Source organism: Pistacia vera, unplaced genomic scaffold (genome assembly GCF_008641045.1).
Source record: "Pistacia vera cultivar Batoury unplaced genomic scaffold, PisVer_v2 Contig11, whole genome shotgun sequence".
In the NCBI taxonomy this organism is placed as follows: Eukaryota; Viridiplantae; Streptophyta; class Magnoliopsida; order Sapindales; family Anacardiaceae; genus Pistacia; species Pistacia vera.
Window position 1 is genome coordinate 1882864 of NW_022195137.1, and position 19603 is coordinate 1902466.

General features: G+C 32.4%; 1 protein-coding gene across 1 annotated transcript; it reads left to right on the top strand.

Moving 5' to 3' along the window:
- The first annotated feature begins 17560 nt into the window (after positions 1-17560).
- Positions 17561-18571, top strand: LOC116138180 (probable carboxylesterase 15). The gene has a single exon (XM_031423913.1). The coding sequence runs from the start codon at positions 17561-17563 to the stop codon at positions 18569-18571; it is 1011 nt and encodes a 336-aa protein (XP_031279773.1).
- The last annotated feature ends 1032 nt before the right edge of the window (positions 18572-19603 follow it).

Below are 19603 nucleotides of genomic sequence, written 5' to 3' on the forward strand. Positions count from 1 at the left end.
AGTTATGAAGTGGATTTAAAGCACTATGAAGCTTGTTCTTATTGGAGAGCATCGAAGATCGAAGATTCAAGCAAGGAAGCAAGTGGAGGGCAATTCTGTAATTTCAGAATTGTTGATGCGTGTTTACTACAACATGCAAAAATAGCAAGTGCACTAGTCGCACAAAGTAATAAAGTGATGAGTGAGTATCGTTCCCACAAGGATTGGTTGCTAAGCACTAATTTTTCTACTGTTTTCAAGTTGGAGCAATCGAATTTGTTTGGATTAATGGGAGAATATTAAACTTAAAACTAAAATAGAAATTTATAAATATTCAAAACTAAATTATGAAAGCAAGATTAGAAACAAGGTAATATCAATTTAAACAAACGAGTAGGATTTTGACTTCATTCGGACTCTATGGATTAAACCTACAGATTATGCTATTTCCATATTCACATGCATTGATTGTAAATCGAATTCTCTAAATTGTAAACATACCTTCTCAGGAAATGTTATCCTACTTTTCCCTATTAAACTTCCGCACCGAACAATTTGAAGATTAATAGTTCTAAGCTCATTAAGCACCTAGAATCCTAGATTGATTTCATTGATTCTTAAATCTATCTTTAGCATTTAATACTATAATGGTGATTACCCAAGAAGCTTAACATAACTCATTTCTTAATCTCATCATGTTCATCAATTAAAATCAATAAATCCAGAATAACCACACAATCCTTGCACTAGCATATGAAAATAATAAAATCAATTGCTCAATCCATGAGAATCCGAACGACATCAAAACCCTAACCCAAAATGGGTTAGTTCATAACTAAATCAATACAATAAGCAAGAAAAACAATAAACACAAAGTTCAAAATGATAAAATGAGAGAAAAGACAAGAGATCTCCCCTAGTTGCAGAATCCACCAAATTCAATCCCAAATCTTCTCACTTTTCAACACAAATTCGTCAAATCTAAACTAAGAAGATGAAAAAGCTACTCTAGACTAAGGAAAACACGACTCCTTCCCAAAATGGCAAAGTTTTGCTTTTATACCTCGCCCCAAAACCTAAGACTTTCCCTAAAAATGAAACTGTGTGTTTTAACGAAACTGAAAATTGCAGACTTTGTCGCAGCAAAGAAGAAAGCTCACCGCGGCGATGAAGTAAAAGTAACTCTTGAGTGTGACTCATTTCGCCGCGGCGAAGTTTGTTCTTCGCCGCGGCGAATCTTGATGAATAATTCTGAAATTACAAAATTGCCCTCCGCTTGCTTCTTTGCTTGAATCTTCAATCTTCGATGCTTTCCCATGGAAACAAGCTTCATAGTGCTTTACTCTGCTTCAAAACTCTCCCAACTTCTGAGATCCGCTTACTTCTGAGTCCAGAAACTCCAATTCGCTCATTATTTGCTCAAAATGTCCATTTTGGCTTGAAACACAAAATGTAAAGAATTAAGTAGCAATTCAGGCATAAATGAACTAAGAAGTATCTAAAATCCAGCTTAAAAGCCTAATAAAAATAGTATAATTCTCGGATTATCACGCCGTGGCGATAAACTCTCGAGAATTCATTGTCGCGGTGAAGTCTGTGATTTTTAGTTTTCTTCAAATGCACAGTTTTGTTTTAGGAAAATTTTTAGGTTTTTGGGCGGACTGTTTAAGAAAAACCTTGCCATTTTGAGGGGGGTCGTCTGGTTTTTGTTTGGGTTTAGAGCAGCTTTGACATTTTGGGAGAAAGGAAGAGAAGATTTGAGATTCAACCTTGTGGATTCATCAATTAGGGGAGATCTTTACTCTTTTCTCTTTGTTTCAACATGTTGACTGTTGTCTTTACTGTTTTTCTTGCGATTTGTGTTAATTTTGTTATGAACTAACTCACTTTGGGTTAGAGTTTTGATGTAATTCGGATTTATATGGTTAATAAATAGATTATTGTTGCTTTTACATTCTATTGCATGGATTGTGTGATTATTCTTATTTTTATTGATTTTATTTATTGAACATGATGAGATTGAGAAATGAATCATGTTGAGCTTCTTGGGTAATCACTATTGTTGTATTGAACGCTAGAGATAGGTTCGAGAATCAATGAAATCAATCTAGGATTCCATTAGCTTAATGAACTTGGATCTAGTAATCTTCAATTTGTTGGGTGTGGAAGCTTAATAGGGAAAAGTAGGAATTCATAGCCTGAGAAGTTATGTTTTACAACTTAGGGAATTCGATTTACAATCCGTGCATGTGAGTGTAAAAGTAGCATAAATGTATAGAATTAATCCATAGGATCCTAATAAAGTCAAAACCCTAACCGTTTGCTTTACTTGATATTACTCTTGCTTTAATCTTGCTTTCATTAATTAGTTCTTGAATTACATAGTAGATTTTGCTCTCAGTTTAGCTTTAGATTCTCCCATAAATCCAACACTTTCGATTTCTCCTACTTGAAAACAAATAGGAAAATCAATGCTTAGCAACCAATCCTCGTGGGAACGATACTCACGAATCACTTTATTACTTTGTGCGACTAGTGCACTTGCTATATTGCATGTTGTAGTAACAACGCATCATATATGTCCATTATGTAATAGTTTGTTGTACAATTTATCTAAAGAAAGACAGGTGTGTAATTCCTAATTCTTATTTGTCATTGCTTTCTTTTGGTTTGTCCAGTTTATTATTAAACTGTGCTGATAATGTATTCATTTCTCAACGCATTTTTAATTTGTTGGAATTTATTTGTTGTTGTATTGCTATAGTTCTGTTTGATTTCTCTATGCATCTTTTCCATCTTCATTTTCATCTGTTTCAGGAAAATCAAGTGATGATGACCTGCAAGGATTGGTAACATTCGACAATTTCAGGATGAAAAAGCAAGGATTTTTGCCATAAAAACGAATTCAATTTTAGGGATGAGAAAGGAAAACGAATATTTATATGTAGTTTTAATTGTAATTGTTATATCTCTTTTTGTTGATATTTTTTATATTACATACATAAATCATGAAAAGAGGTTGTTGCTAAGTATAACTAATTTTATTTGTTTAACAAATATCAACTGATGTTTGATACCGAACCATGTAGCTTTAGTAAACTATTTGTAATATGTCAAACCATTATTATTATTCTTAAAGGAAAACAAATATTGATATTTAGTTTTAATTGTAATTGTTCCATCTCTTTTTGTTGATATTTTTTTATGTTATATACATAGATCATGAAAAGAGGCTGTTACTAAATATAACTAATTTTATTTGTTTAACAAATATTAACTGATGTTTGATGCTGAACCATGTAGCTTTAGTAAACCATTCATTTTATCATCACACATATTTTGGTTTTCACTGAATAATCAGTAGTAAATTGACCATAACTTGCTCAATAAAAATCTAATTGATCAGAGGTTTGAACCCTCAGAAACTAAATAGACAGGACTTTAATTTGAAATATTATACGCTTAATTTAGATGACTGTATCACCACTGCTGAACCATTCCTTTTATCATCACAAACATTTCAGTTTCCACTGAATAGTCAGTAGTAAATTGCCCATAACTTGCTCAATAAAACTCCAATTGATGAGAGGTCTAAATCTGTAGAAACTAGATAGACAGGGCTTTAATTTGATATATTATATACTTAATTTGGATAACTATAGCCCCATTTCTGAACCAATCATTTTATCATCACACACATTTCGGTTTCCACTAAATAGTCAGTAGTCAATTGCCCATAACTTGCTCAACAAAACTCCAATTGATGAGAGGTTTAAATCTTTAGAAACTATATAGACAGGGCTTTAATTTGATATATTATATGCTTAATTTGGATAACTGTAGCCCTACTCCAAACTATTCTTTTTATCATCACAAACATTTCGGTTTTCCTTGTTTCTCGACTTCCACTGAATAGCAGTAGTAAATTGGCCATAACTTAATAAAAATTCAATTGATGAGCCGTTTAAATCTTTGGAAACTAGAAAATAAAGCTTTAATTTGACATACTATATAATGAATTTGGATAACTATAGACCTGCTGCCGAACCATTTAGTTTATCATCACATACATAAAACCAATTCAATTTTAGTGATGACAAAGGAAAACAAATATTGATTTGTAGTTTTAATTGTATTTGTTCTATCTCTTTTTGTTGATATTTTTTCATGTTACATGCATATATCATGAAAAAAGGTTGTGGCTAAATATAACCAATTTTATTTATATAACAAATATCATCTGATGTTTGTTGTTGAGCCATGTAGCTTTAGTAAATCATTTGCAATATGCCAAACAATTATTATTATCCTTAAAAGAAAACAAATATTGATATGTAGTTTTAATCTTAATTATTCTATCTCTTTTTATTAATATTTTTTATGTTACATACATATATCATGAAAAGAGGTTGTTGTTGAATATAACTAATTTCATTTATTTAAGAAATATCAACTGATGTTTGATGTTGAACCATGTAGCTTTAGTAAATTTATCACCACACATTTCGGTTTCCACTGAACAATCAATACTAAATTGACCATAATTTGCTCAGTACAAATCCAATTGATGAGAGGTTTGAATCTTTAGAAACTAGACAGACAAGGCTTTGATTTGATATATTATACACTTAATTTGGAAAACTGTAGCCCCGCCGTAGAACCATTTCTTTTATCATCACACACATTTTGGTTTCCACTAAATAGTCAGTAGTAATTTGATCATAACATGCTCAATAAAACTCCAATTAATTAGAGGTTTGAATCCTTAAAGGAGACAGAAAGGGCTTTAATTTGATATATTATATATTTAATTTGGACAACTGTAGCCCCACTGCCAAACCATTCTTTTTATCATCATACACATTTTAGTTTCCATTGAACAGTCAGTAGTAAATTGACCATAACTTGCTCAATAAAAATCCAATTGATGAGAGGTTTGCACCCTTAGGAACTGGACAGACAGGGACTTAATTTGATATATTATACACTTAATTTTGATAATTGTAGCCCCATTGCCAAACCATTCATTTTATCATCATACACATTTCAGTTTCCACTAAACAGTCAGTAGTAAATTGACCATAACTTGCTCAATAAAAATCCAATTGATGAGAGGTTTACACCCTTAGAAACTAGAAAGATAGAAATTTAATTTGATATATTAATTTGGATAACTGTAGCCCCACTTTAAAACCATTCCTTTTTCATCACACACATTTTAGTTTCCACTAAATAGTCAGTAGTAAATTGACCATAATTTGCTCAATAAAACTCCAATTGATGAGAGGTCTAAATCTTTAGAAACTATACAGACAGGGCTTTAATTTGATATATTAAATGCTTAATTTGGATAACTGTAGCCCTACTGCCAAACATTCCTTTTATCATCACAAACATTTCGGCTTTCCCTGTTTCTTGATTTCCACTGAATAGTCAGTAGTAAATTGGCCATAACTTAATAAAAATCCAATTGATGAGTAGTTTGAATCTTTGGAAACTAGAAAGATAGAGTTTTAATTTGATATATTATACGATGAATTTGGATAACTATAGACCTACTGCTAAACCATTCATTTTATCATCACACACATAAAACCAATTCAATTTTAGTGATGACAAAGGAAAACAAATATTGATATGTAGTTTTAATTGTATTTGTTCTATCTCTTTTTGTTGATATTCTTTTATGTTACATACATATATCATAAAAAAAGGTTGTTGTTGAATATAACCAATTGTATTTGTATCACAAATATCATCTGATGTTTGTTGCCAAACCTTGTAACTTTAGTAAACCATCTGTAATATGCCGAACCATTATTATTATCCTTAAAGGAAAACAAATATTGATATGTAGTTTTAATTGTAATTGTTCTATCTCTTTTTGTTGATATTTTTTTAAGTTACATATATCATGAAAAGAGGTTGTTGCTGAATATAACTAATTTCATTTATTTAAGAAATATCAACTGATGTTTGATGTCGAACCATGTAGCTTTAGTAAATCATTCATTTTATCATCACACACATTTCGGTTTCCACTGAACAATGAGTAGTAAATTGACCACAACTTGCTCAATAAAAATTCAATTGATGACAAGTTTGAATCTTTAGAAACTAGACAGACAAGGCTTTGATTTGATATAGTATATGCTTAATTTGGACAATTGTAGCCCCACTGCTGAACCATTCCTTTTATCATCACACATATTTTGGTTTCCACTGAATGGTTAGTAGTAAATTGACCATAACTTGCTCAATAAAAATTCAATTGGTGAGAGGTTTGTACCCTTAGAAACTAGACAGACAGGGCTTTAAGTTATTTTATATACGCTTAATTTGGACAACTGCAGCATCACTTATGAACCATTCTTTTTATCATCATACACATTTTAGTTTCCATTGAATAGTCGGTAGTAAATTGACCATAACTTGCTCAACAAAACTCCAATTGATGAGAGGTCTAAATCTTTAGAAACTAGACAGACAGTGCTTTAATTTGATATATTATATGCTTAATTTGGATAACTGTAGCCCTACTTCGAACTATTCTTTTTATCAGCACAAACATTTCGATTTTCCTTGTTTCTCGATTTTCACTGAACAGCAGTAGTAAATTGGCAATAACTTAATAAAAATTCAATTGATGAGCGGTTTGAATCTTTGGAAACTAGAAAGATAGGATTTAATTTGATATATTATACAATAAATTTGGATAACTATATACCTGCTACCGAACCATTCATTTTATCATCACACACGTAAAACAAATTCAATTTTAGTGATGACGAAGGAAAACAAATATTGATATGTAGTTTTAATTGTATTTGTTCTATCTCTTTTTGTTCATTTTTGGATTGATTTTGTTGTTTTATTAATGAGTTTTGTAGGTTTTACAATTATCGTCTTTCTTTAGGATGCTATCATCAAATGCTTTTTTTGCTATATGTGGTGGTCAATTCTAATTGTCACAAATGGATTTGTGTCACAGACCATATCTTCATGACTTCTTTAATGCTTTAATTAAGTTGCCTTCAGATTATATTGTTGGAGTTGTTGTTGCTTTCTATGTTATTTCTCTTCTCAACACTCTTAATTTTTTTTATTTCTAAAATAATAATAATAAAAATAATTCATTTTCTCTTCTCAACAATCAAAATCAGTTTTTTCCTTTGGCTCTGCAAGTCTCTTGCTTAAAAGTTCACATTTTTCAGCAAGATTTCTCTTTTTCTGATTGATTTATAGACTTATCAATAATACCCAGTGGGTAATCTTGCAAATTTTTTTGCTTTTCTTGACAAAGTTTTAAACTTTGGTTGCAGATGTCAAATAGTGACATATTTTAGAAGAACCATGATGATATAGACTTTGAGTTAAATTTGTGGATATTTTATTTATTGATTTTTAATTATCAATTCAATATAAAATGAACTTCAATATATAAAATATATATTTAAAACACAAAAAAATCAATAATAATGTGAAAAAAAAATATATATAATAAATATACCCGCGTAACACGCGGGCTTTCCATTTAGTTTCAGTATAATTTTCAATCGGTTTTCATTGGGCCTTAATGGACCTCCCAGACAAAAATATGCATCAACATACATTTTCACCTCTTCTAGGTTCATTATATGTTTGCGGGATAAATTTTATAAGCTTTCGCTATTCACCTCATAAGACCATGATTGAAATTTTCATATTTAATAATATGACTTACAAAATGTCAAACTTATTTGTATTTGTTCAAAAATTGATTGTCAATTCTAAAGTATATCTGTGTTTGAACTTATCTTTCCCGGACCAAATTCCTGGCTCTACCACTGGATGCATGGTTAAAAATTACAATAACCTAATTGACACTAGATTACGGATGACTTCAATTCCTCCTCCTTCAGTAACCTGTGTTATCACAGCTCTATGTCTAGTTTTCGATCCATTTGTGAAGCAAGCAATTCATTAGCTTAACCTGAAGGTAGCATTTGTGATCTTCAGACTTTCAAATTGGACCGATCAATCTTAATTGGAGTTGCAAAGCTGTATAGAGAAGTTGTGAACATAACAATTTTGTTCTTTGAATTTCCATGTAATTTTGAACTCTGATTTTGATCAATTAGATCACGATTAATTTTTTTTTTTTTTTTTTTTTTTGGGTAACTCGGGTGTCCAAGCGAGCTTGTGCGTACCTCAATTAATCTCCGAGGTCTATTGAACATTCTACAAACCTAAAAGACTAAATAAACCACAATATTATTGTGGTAGATTAACTATTTTTGACATTATCTATCATAGCTCGCTGATACCCAGATTAAAACTGAATTTCTTTAACTAAGTTAAGAGAAAGGAGAACTAAGAGAAACGAAGCTTTGTATTCTTATTGCTTAATAAATTGTACCAAATGAGTTCACTTACATACAATTCTTAAGATACGATCAAAACTAACTCTATTTAAATTCCTTGACACACACTTGCTGCAGAGTTTGTCATTCAAACACTATATATGTATTTTTTATATGTATTTATTAAATTCAGATTTTATAAAAATGAGCAATGCTATTGGCCCCCATATTTTATCTTTCTAAACGTCAATTCTAAATTTACTCCACTAAAATTTGTAAAAATTTGTAAATGTTTATATAAACCACACCTATGTCCAAAAGTGCCATTTTATTTATATTTTCACTCCACATATTATACATTTCCAATCTATATTCTTGATTCTGTATTTTGTATCAATATCATCAAATGAATCTTTTAACATTTTATGTACTAAAAAATATTTTTGCATGAATGCATCCTATCTTGATTTTGGAGGAGCGGATGAAGAAAAAAAGTAAAGAATAATTGAAAAAGAATATTACAAAGCTAAGAATTTAGTATTTACATGATCTTGAACAAATTCTTTTCATTCACAAAATATATCTACCATTGTTTGATAAAAGAATTAAGGATTATGATTAAAAGAGATTATAAAATTTTTAGTTTAATGACACAAGGATTTATCATGGGTGGAGTGTAAGTATAACTATTTTATGTCTTATTTAGTAATTCTATAATAAAACAATAAAAATGTGACTAAAAAATAATAATAATTGGGTCCTAAGGAGAGAAAATATTAGAGCCAATAGTATACAAATTCACATTTGGTTTTCAAATCAAAAAACAAACACCACTTAAAACCTCTATTTTAAAACCTAGACCGGATCGACAGATCGAACAGGTAGGACTAGGACCTGGCAGCCTCTCTGGTCTAGTTCAGGTTCTAGGGGGTTTGTGCTATTTTTCAAACTTATAGGGAGTACTTCATAATTTTTGGGGGGTGTTTTGCAATATTTCAAAATTTTAGGGACTAAGATGGGGACGTTTTTTAAATAAAATAAAATTTTAGGGCCTAAATTTTGAATTTTTAGGGGTAGTTTTATAATATACTAAAATTTATGGGACTAATTTAGTTTTTTAAAACTATTTTTATTGCTGACATCACCAATCCAATCGATTGGATCGATCAACTCGTGACTCGGTCACCTTGTTGGGTCTTACAAAGGGTGGATTTTAAAACAATACTTAAAACTAATTAATTATACAAATAAATCAATAATATTAATTACATAAAATAACCATATCGCTGAAAAATCAAACATTGAAAAATATATATGAGGAAGGAGACGAGACGAAAAGAGAGAAGCGAGATGAATTAGGTTGGGAATTTGGGTTTTCATAAGGAGACGACAGATGAGAGAGAGATTTTCTTTAATAATTTTTAAAATAATATATATTACTAAGCTACCCTTACATTTGTTAAAGTTAACTAACGGCTATTACATGTAAGAAACTTATCTGCAATCTAAACAAAAATATAAAGAATACAATATTCTTAAACTATAAACCAAGAATCAAGAATTACCTCCAGTCATTGAAACAAACTCACGAAGCGGTATTTTGGCTCTTCTAAGCTCTCAAGACACTCTAATATTGATGGTGTATTTTTTTAGTTGAGTACTTGAGCTTAGGGACCAAAATATTATATATAGCCAAGCTTCCATCAAGCTCTTAATGGCATTGCTTAATGGCTGCCATAAATCCCAATCAATGGTTAAACAAAAACGTTTGAAAACTGCAGCAACAAATGTGGACCATTAATCTTTAAAACTGATGAAAATCAAATATCAACGCTACATGAGTAACGTAAGTTTTATATTCTCCCACTTGGTCCTCATTTTTAACCATTATTTCATTAAGAAACAAATACACGAATCATGGCGACAAGTCCTCAAAATAAAACGAGTATTATCTTCCATGTATTACAATGCATTTGATTTCTCAAGTTTACTTTATATATGACAACCTTACTTAATGAATAAACCCTATGTTTATTCTTGGTGCTACATATGAATTTTCTCAAATGAAATTAAGGTGCACATGAATATGAGAAAACATCATAGTAAATAAGAGTTTTATTCAAACATTGTATATACAACTACATAGTGGAATGAAGTCTTATTTCTTCCACATGATCCTTGAATTTCAATGGTGGCATGCCTTTGGTCAAAGGATCAGCGATCATCAATTCAGTACTTATGTGCTCAATGACCACTTTCTTTTCCTTAATACACTCTCTTATGGCTAAGTACTTAATGTCAATGTGTTTACTTCGACTTCCACTTTTGTTGTTCTTAGCCATAAAGACAACAGCTGAATTATCGCAGTATATTCTCAATGGTTTAGAAATGGAATCCATAATTTTAAGCCCAGATATGAAACTCTTTAACCATACACCATGTGAAGTAGCCTCAAAACAAGAAATGAACTCAGCTTCCATAGTGGAAGTAGTAGTCAAGGACTGCTTGACACTTCTCCAAGATACAGCTTCACCTGCCATTATGAAAATATATCCTGATGTTGATTTGCGGGAATCAACACAACCAGCAAAGTCTGAATCTGAATAACCGATTACTTCCAAACTGTTCATCCGTCTATACATAAGCATGTAGTTTTTGGTTCCTTGAAGGTACCTCATCACTTTCTTTGCAACTCTCCAGTGGTCTATGCCTGGATTACTTTGTGAACAATCTTTCATTCGAAATCTCTCTAAAACCTTATTGATATAGGTTTCTTGAGACAGACCCAAAATACCTAGAAATCTGTCTCTATGAATCTTAATGCCAATGACATAAGATGCGTCACCCATATCCTTCATATCAAAATTCTTAGAGAGGAGTTGTTTTACCTCAGGCAGCAAACCCTTATCATTGGTTGCAAGCAAAATATCATCTACATATAAAATAAGAAAACATATCTTACTCCCACTAACCTTCTGGTATATACATTGATCCATGGGGTTTTAAACAAAAACGAATAAAGTAATTACCCCATGGAATTTAAAATACCATTGGCGGGATGCTTGTTTTAGACCGTATATAGATTTCTTGAGCTTACAAACCAAGTGCTCACCATCACTAGAGGAAAATTCTTCAGGTTGTTTCATATAAACCTCTTCCTCTAGGTCTCCATTGAGAAATGTCGTTTTCATATCCATTTGTTGCAACTCTAAGTCAAAATGGGCTACTAATGCCAAAATCACACACAAAGAATATTTCTTAGATACAGGAGAGAAAGTTTCCGTGTAATCGATTCCTTCTTTCTGAGTTAATCTCTTAGCAACGAGTCTTGCCTTGTATCTCTCAATGTTGCCCAATGAGTCATTTTTTGTCTTAAAGACCCATTTACATCCAATGGCTTTTACACCATTAGGCAACTCAACGAGATCCCAGACTTCGTTACTCTTCATAGAATTCATCTTTTCCTTCATGGCACTGTACCATAATTATGATTCTTTGCAACTCATAGCTTATGAAAAGAACTCGGGATTATTTTCGACTCCAATGTTATAGTCAGATTCTTGCAGATACACAACATAATCATTAGGAATTACTGATCTCCTTGGTCTAACAGATCTTCTTAATGTTGTACCATCATATTCCAGAGAAGTATGTGGTTCAACTCATTGTTCAAAAGTTCTTGGCAACTCTTGACCTACTTGATCTACTAGAATGTTGTCAGCAAATTGTGGAACTTCAATGATTGGTTGTTCAACACCAGTTTGTACTTGAGGGGAGCTGTAAACAATAACCAATTTATCACTTGAGGTGGAAGGTTGAGATTTTGAATTATCATTCTTAGAAACTATGTTCCTGGTTTGATCACTCCCACTGATCAAGTCATTTTCAAGAAACTTTGCATTTCTTGATTCCACAATCCTAGTGCTATGAGATGGACAATAAAATATGTAACCTTTAGACCTTTTAGCATATCCAATGAAATACCCAGTAATGGTCCTTGGGTCTAGCTTCTTCTCTTGTGGATTATAAATTCTCACCTCAGACGGGCATCCTCAAACGCACATATGTCAGAAACTCGGTTTCCAACCTTTCCATAATTCAAATGGCGTTTTAGGAACAGCCTTGGTTGGAACTCAGTTCAATATATACACTGCCGTCTTAAGTGCTTCAGCCCTCAAGGATTTAGGAAGATTGGAGCTATTAAGCATACTCCGCACCATGTCCAACAATGTTCAATTTCTTCTTTCTGCTACACCATTCTGGTCTGGTGAACCAGGCATGGTGTATTGGGCAACAATCCCATGATCTTGAAGAAACTTTGCAAATGGCCCCAAGTGCTTGTCCATCCTCTGTGTATCTACCATAATATTCTCCACCTCTATCTGATCTTACGATCTTAATTTGCTTACCACATTGTTTCTCTACTTCAGCCTTAAAGATTTTAAAGGCATCTAATGCTTCGTACTTGTTATAAAGCATGTAGAGATACATATATATTGAGTAATCATCTATAAAAGAGATGAAGTATTTCTGACCATGTGAGTCCATGTCTGGACTACATATATCAGTATGTATGATCTCTAATATGTCCGAACTCCTATTGGCACCTTTCTTTGACTTGTTAGTCTGCTTTCCCTTTATGCAGTTCACACAAGTCTCAAAATCAGTAAAATCCAGAGTATTAAGTACTCCTTCATTTACTCTTTTAATTCTATCTATGGAGATGTGTCCTAATCTTTGGTGCCATAATTTAGAGGAGTCCTCATTAATAACACATCTTTTAGCGCTAGTGTGAACATGCATTGAATCATAAGTGGCATTGTTTTGTAAATTAATGCAATAAAGACCATCAGACAAAGTAACATTCCCAACACAATCAGATTTATAAAATAAGCTGAAAGATGAATCTGAAAAATTAAAGGAATATCCAAAGGGTACAAGCCTTGAAACTGAAATCAAGTTTCTAGAAAAACTTGGAACATAAAAGGTCTTTTCTAACATTAAAACAAAGCCACTACTTAAAATTAAATAGCAAGTTCCTACAGCTTCCACATGCGAGCCCATCTTGTTTCCTGATAAGATGCTTTGCTCACTTCCCACTAGCTTCCTTAGGTTTTGCAAACCCTGCAAGGAATTTGAAATGTGGATTGTTGATCCAGAATCAATCCACCATGTGTTAATATTGACATTAACCATATTAGATTCATAACAAACAAATGAGGTTGGATTACCTTTGTCCGCAAGCCATTTCTGAAATTTGGCGCATTCCTTCTTCATGTGTCCCTTCTTTTTACAGAAGAAACACTTGGAATCTTTCTTGATACCACTTTGGGGAGGCATTTTACCTTTCCCTTTCTTATTGGCTTGATATTTTCCCTTTCCATGCGTTGCAAGCATTGCACTTTCTCCATTTTCCATCACCAGTCTCCCTTCCTCTTGAACACACATGGTCATAAGTTCATTAATTGACCATTTATCCTTATGTGTGTTGTATGAGATTTTGAAGGGTCCATATTGATGCGGAAGGGTGTTCAAGATGTAGTGCACCAGGAAGGAATCCGACATTTCAACCTCGAGATTCTTCAATTGAGCCACAATATCCCTCATTTGCATGATGTGCTCGCGCACACCTCTCACATCGGTGAGCCTTAGGGATGAGAGCTTCATGATCAGGGTGCTTGCTAGTGCCTTGTCTGAAGTGACAAATTGATCATCAATGGCTTTTAGCAAGTCTTTGACCTTTTCATGCCGATCAACAGAACCACGGATACTAACAGAGATTCTAGTCTTAATGAACATCATGCTGTGATGATTAGATTGCTCCCATCGTTCATAAAGTGTGATGTCCGCTGCAGTGCTAGTATTAGTGAGTGTTGGTGGTTCGTCTTTCCTAATAGCATAGTCTATGTCCATCCACCCCAAATTAAGAAGAACTCTCTCCTTCCAGACCTTATAGTTATCTCCCTTAAGTTCAGGGATATCAAAACGAATATCAGAGAAATTTGCAGGTTGTACGATTGCATAAAATTATAGATTACATGCTTATATTAAAACTGAAGCTTAAACAAAATATCATGCTTTACCAATGTAAATCATGCTTAAAAATTGAATCTAATGACATAAAAATTGCTTGTGGGCTAAATTTCAAATTCAAGCAGATTCATTTATTCTTTATGATAAAACTATCAAATTATTTACTAAATTCATAATTCCTATGGGTAAATTATGAATAACTTGATATTTTATCCTAATTAATAATATAAATATAATAAAAATTCATGTGGGAAAAAATTTATTATATTAAGTATAATTAATTACAATTAATGTCTAATATTATTTATGTGATCCTAATCAATCATAATATATAACTTTATTTAATTAAAGATGTTGTGGCTATTCTCTAATTAATTAAAATTATATGGATCACTAGACATTAAATCCCATAAAGACTAGCTTAATATTACGAATTACATAATTTTAACAAACACTAATATGTTATTATTATGCACAAAATATTCTCATAAGCATAAATATTGCATAATTAAAACTATAATAATATGCATAAGATTTAATATTATGTCTTTATCCATATATACTCATTCGAAAATTGCATGTATCAATTCATGAAAAATAAATATGAGCATAATTAATTTAGGATTCTACACAATTTAACTTATCAAAAAATGCATATGAGTAAACCAAAATTAATATAATATGCATAATTAAAATGAGCAAAATTAGACATAGTATAAATTTTCTTTTACCAATTAAATGACAAAAACGTTAAATGGCCTGTTTGGCTCAGTAGCATACTTCTTTACATGAGATCACAGGTTTAAGTCCCAGAACGTTAGATCTAAAAAAAAAATTTTTTTTCTTTTTTAATTGACAAGTAAATCACATGTCGTATTCAAGACTTAAGGAAAACTGACATGTCATCTTGGGCTCCAATCGTCTTCAACCTTTGATCGGATCTGTAACCGGATGTCGACCCGAAAACGACCCAATAGCCAAACCCGGGTGGAAATCCACCATTTAAACACCAAAATAATTGTTTCAAAGCCCAGAAATGATAGAAATCCAATTTCCTAATGATTTATAACATTTATTTTCATTAAAAACAACTAAAAAACAAACTTTGATTTTTTTTTAAAAAATTCAAACGGCCATGAACAAAGAGCTTCAAAATTTTCTTTTGCAAAACATCAAGGCAGAGGTATTATATGACTCTGATACCAACTGTAAGAAACTTATCTGCAATCTAAGCAAAAATACAAAGAATACAATGTTCTTAAACTATAAACCAAGAATCAAGAACTACCTCCAGCCATTGAAACAAACTCACGGAGCGGTATTTTGGCTCTTCTAAGCTCTCAAGATACTCTAATATTGATGGTGTATTTTTTTAGTTGAGTACTGAGCTTAGGGACAAAATATTATATATAGTCAAGCTTTCATCAAGCTCTTAATGGCAGCCATAAGTCTCAATCAATGGTTAAACAAAAATGTTTGAAAACTGAAGCAACAAATGTGGACCATTAATCTTTAAAACTGATGAAAATCAAATATCAACGTTACATGAGTAACGTAAGTTTTACATTACATCCATGGAAATAAGTGTTTGTTAAAAATTCCTCTGGGTGAGTATGTTACTTATGCCAAACCTCAGGGGAGAAAGTGTCTCAAACTCATACAATAAGTTAATACAATAAACCACCACTAGGTGGTCCAGCAGTCAACTAGGACTCTTGAGTGTATTACTCAAGAGGTCATAAGTTCGATCTACCTGGGTTGCTAATAAGGGTGGTCATTAAGAGGATTTACCTAGCTATCAACTTCAAGACCCCGAGAGATTAGTTAAGGTGCACACAAGCTGGCCCAAACACCCCTGTCACCAAAAAATAAAAAAATAAGTTACTACAATAGCGGTACCATGAGCCAATGCAAACATGCCTCAAAAATATTCAATTTAATAACCTTCACTCATATTAATTATAAAGATAATTAAGGTTAAAAAATTTATACATATCCTAAAGAAATTAGCTTATTGTAAGAATAATGCCAGAAATTTCATAATATTAATTTTTTTTCTTAATGTAGTAAGATGAGGCCGATTCAAATAGAAATACTCATTTAAGAAAGAATAAAGATAAAATCATAAGAAGCGGATAAGGGTATAATCTAGCACCAAGTATTATACCATTCCCATTCACATTCACACCACAAATTGAAGTCATGCAATGTAAGTATTATACCATAGGCCCAAAGTCTGAATCTGATTGTCATAAATTAGTTTTGTTGTGAAAATGAGATAATTCTAGAAACACCCACATCACAACGCTATTGTCAAAGTGTGAACATATTTTACACTTATTTTTTATATGTGAAAATAGTTTACAACATGTTTTATTTATACAATATTTCCTTCTTCTCTTATTCCATTTTAAAGTAACCAGCGGATAGAGTTCAAGCAGATTCCAGAGCTATATATAAATTATTGTTGATTATGAAGTAAATTTGAATTAAAATTCACAATGTTACACACTTGTTTAAAACTCGAATAAGTTTAGATTATGAGAAAATATTATACTCGAGCTAGCTAATTTAAGATTGTTTATTTTCATATAGTTGTAGTTTACTATATATAAATATGGTTCGGGAGATTATAACTTCAATTCTTAACTTAATTTTTTGACCGTCTTTGTGAACAATTCATCTACATCAATCTAACAGTAATAAAAGATGTTGAATTGGCATTAATTGTAATTACCTTTAATTTTATATTTATTACTGTTGCATCAAATATATATGAAAAAATTATATTAAATGATTATATGATCATTTAAAATATTTTTAAAAAGAATCGTGCATGGTTATTTGAAAGTTGACTCACAATGAACATTTTTTTAATGAAATTGTAATACTAAATTATAACACAAAAATCGGTGTTGGGTTATACAATAGTTTGCGAAAGTGTGTTAGGTACTTAGCCACACAAATCACATTATAAAAAAATCAATCATTTTGGAAAGTAACCTTAATAACTACTTACAGAAAAAACTCAAAATCATCATTGAACAATTCTGAAGGCAAAACTACAAATACGGCCCCGATGACCCGCACATCACCAAGACTAGAGCCATGCACATGAGATCACGTCCTGATGACCCGCCACCACTTATGCCTTCTTTTAAATAGCTTATCTCTTCCCTCCAACAATACATTACCCTAATTCAGCCATGGTTACTGAGAAAACAATAGTTGAAGAAGTCTCCGGTTGGCTACGAATCTACAATGATGGCTCCGTGGACCGCACATGGACCGGACCACCCGAGGTCAAGTTCATGATCGACCCCGTCCCACCCCACCAGGAATTTTCACACGGCATCGCCACCAAGGATGTCACCATCAACGGCACTACTAATCTCCGAGTCCGAATTTATCAACCAGAGAAACAACACGATGATCAACACAAGCTACCGATTCTTCTTCATTTTCACGGCGGCGGTTTTTGCGTTAGCCAACCTAATTGTTTTATGTACTATAACATTTACTCTAGGCTTGCGAAGTCTGTCCCCGCCGTTATTGTCTCCGTTTATCTCCGGCTAGCTCCCGAGCACCGCCTTCCGGCTGCATGCGACGATGGCTTCGAAGCCCTGATGTGGCTCCGTTCACTGGCTCAGGGCCAGTCACATGAGCCTTGGATCAACAAAAACGGAAACTTCAACCGAGTTTTTCTCATTGGAGATAGCTCAGGAGGGAACGTGGTGCACGAAGTAGCAGCACGTGCAGGAAATGTGCACGACATAACTCCGTTAAAACTAGTCGGAGCGATTCCGATCCATCCGGGTTTCATGCGGGCAGAACGGAGCAAGTCGGAGTTGGAAAAACCCGAGTCACCGTTTTTAACCCTAGAGATGGTGGATAAGTTAATTAAGTTAGCGTTACCGGAGGGGTGTAATAAGGATCATCATTTAACGTGTCCAATGGGGGCGGCTGCGCCGCCGTTGAATGAGCTAAAACTGCCGCCGTTTCTGGTATGTGTGGCGGAGAATGACTTGATGTATGACACTGAGTTGGAGTACTATGAGGCGATGAAGAAGGCGGAGAAAGATGTGGGATTGGTGATGAGTAATGGGATGGGGCATTGTTTTTATTTGAATAAAATTGCAATAGACATGGATCCAAAAACTGGTGGAGAAACTAGCAATCTTATTCAAAGTATCTCAGAGTTCATAAAAAAGCATTGACATTGTAAGCTCCATTTGTAATATGTTACAGAAGTTTTATGGTTTATGTTCTAATAAATGGACGTTAAAGATTTGGTTTCGGTCGTCTGATGAGATTTCTACGGTGTTTTTAGATTCATATTAAATTGTGTTGTGCATATTTGTAAGGATAAGAACAACACAGAAAGGAACGATAAACAATACATTTGGTTTGTTTGCACATTCGATGTTCTTAGTTCTCACGGACACATTTATAGCCAATACAATCATATTTAACCTTTTTTCATTGAGTTTGAGTTTCATTTCAAACTCAGGCTTGTAAAACAAGAACGGGGATTTATGAATTATAAAAAAAAAAAAGTAAGCATCACCGTTCATTACTATGATAAAGTTTTTTTATTACTATGGATAAAATGAAAACAGCTGGAGAGAACACCAACTTGTTCTTTAAATTCTACTCCCTCTGGGCTCAACTTGAAGATTTACCATATTCATTCGAAGGAGCTTTTCAAAATTTTTTCTCTCAACACAACCCTATATGTTTGTTTAATAGGATCATCTCTCCTGATTTTAGATATTGTATCAAAGGACAATGCAAAAGATATACGTTAGTGATTTTTAGCCCCCGTCTTCTACTTTAGATAGGGCTATAATAGTATTTAAAAAGATTGTAAATAATTATAAGAAGGATTTCTAGATATGTTCGTCATTTTGCTCCAGATTTGAAATCTTTTATTATCCTTTGTTTCTATAAAACACTCCAAAAACTAACATAAAGATGTAGCTTGATTTAAGTTTTAGTTTTTTTTCTGGGTTTCCATTTTGCAATATAATTATCATAATGAATAGTTTTGTGATTCATAACAAATTATAAAACTTGGAAAAGGCTCTACAAAAGAAAATCGAACAATACTTTGGATTTACAAGGATATGAAATTTGAATATAGCAAGAGAAACATTTTAATCTAATTGTGATAATAATTACTGTATAGTCTATTTAAATTCACTTTTAAATTTTTAGTATATGCAAATATAAAGCTTTCATGTAAAATA

Coding starts and splice junctions, on each gene's coding strand:
- LOC116138180 (XM_031423913.1), top strand. CDS start 17,561: ATGGTTACTGAGAAAACAATAGTTGAAGAAGTCTCCGGTTGGCTACGA.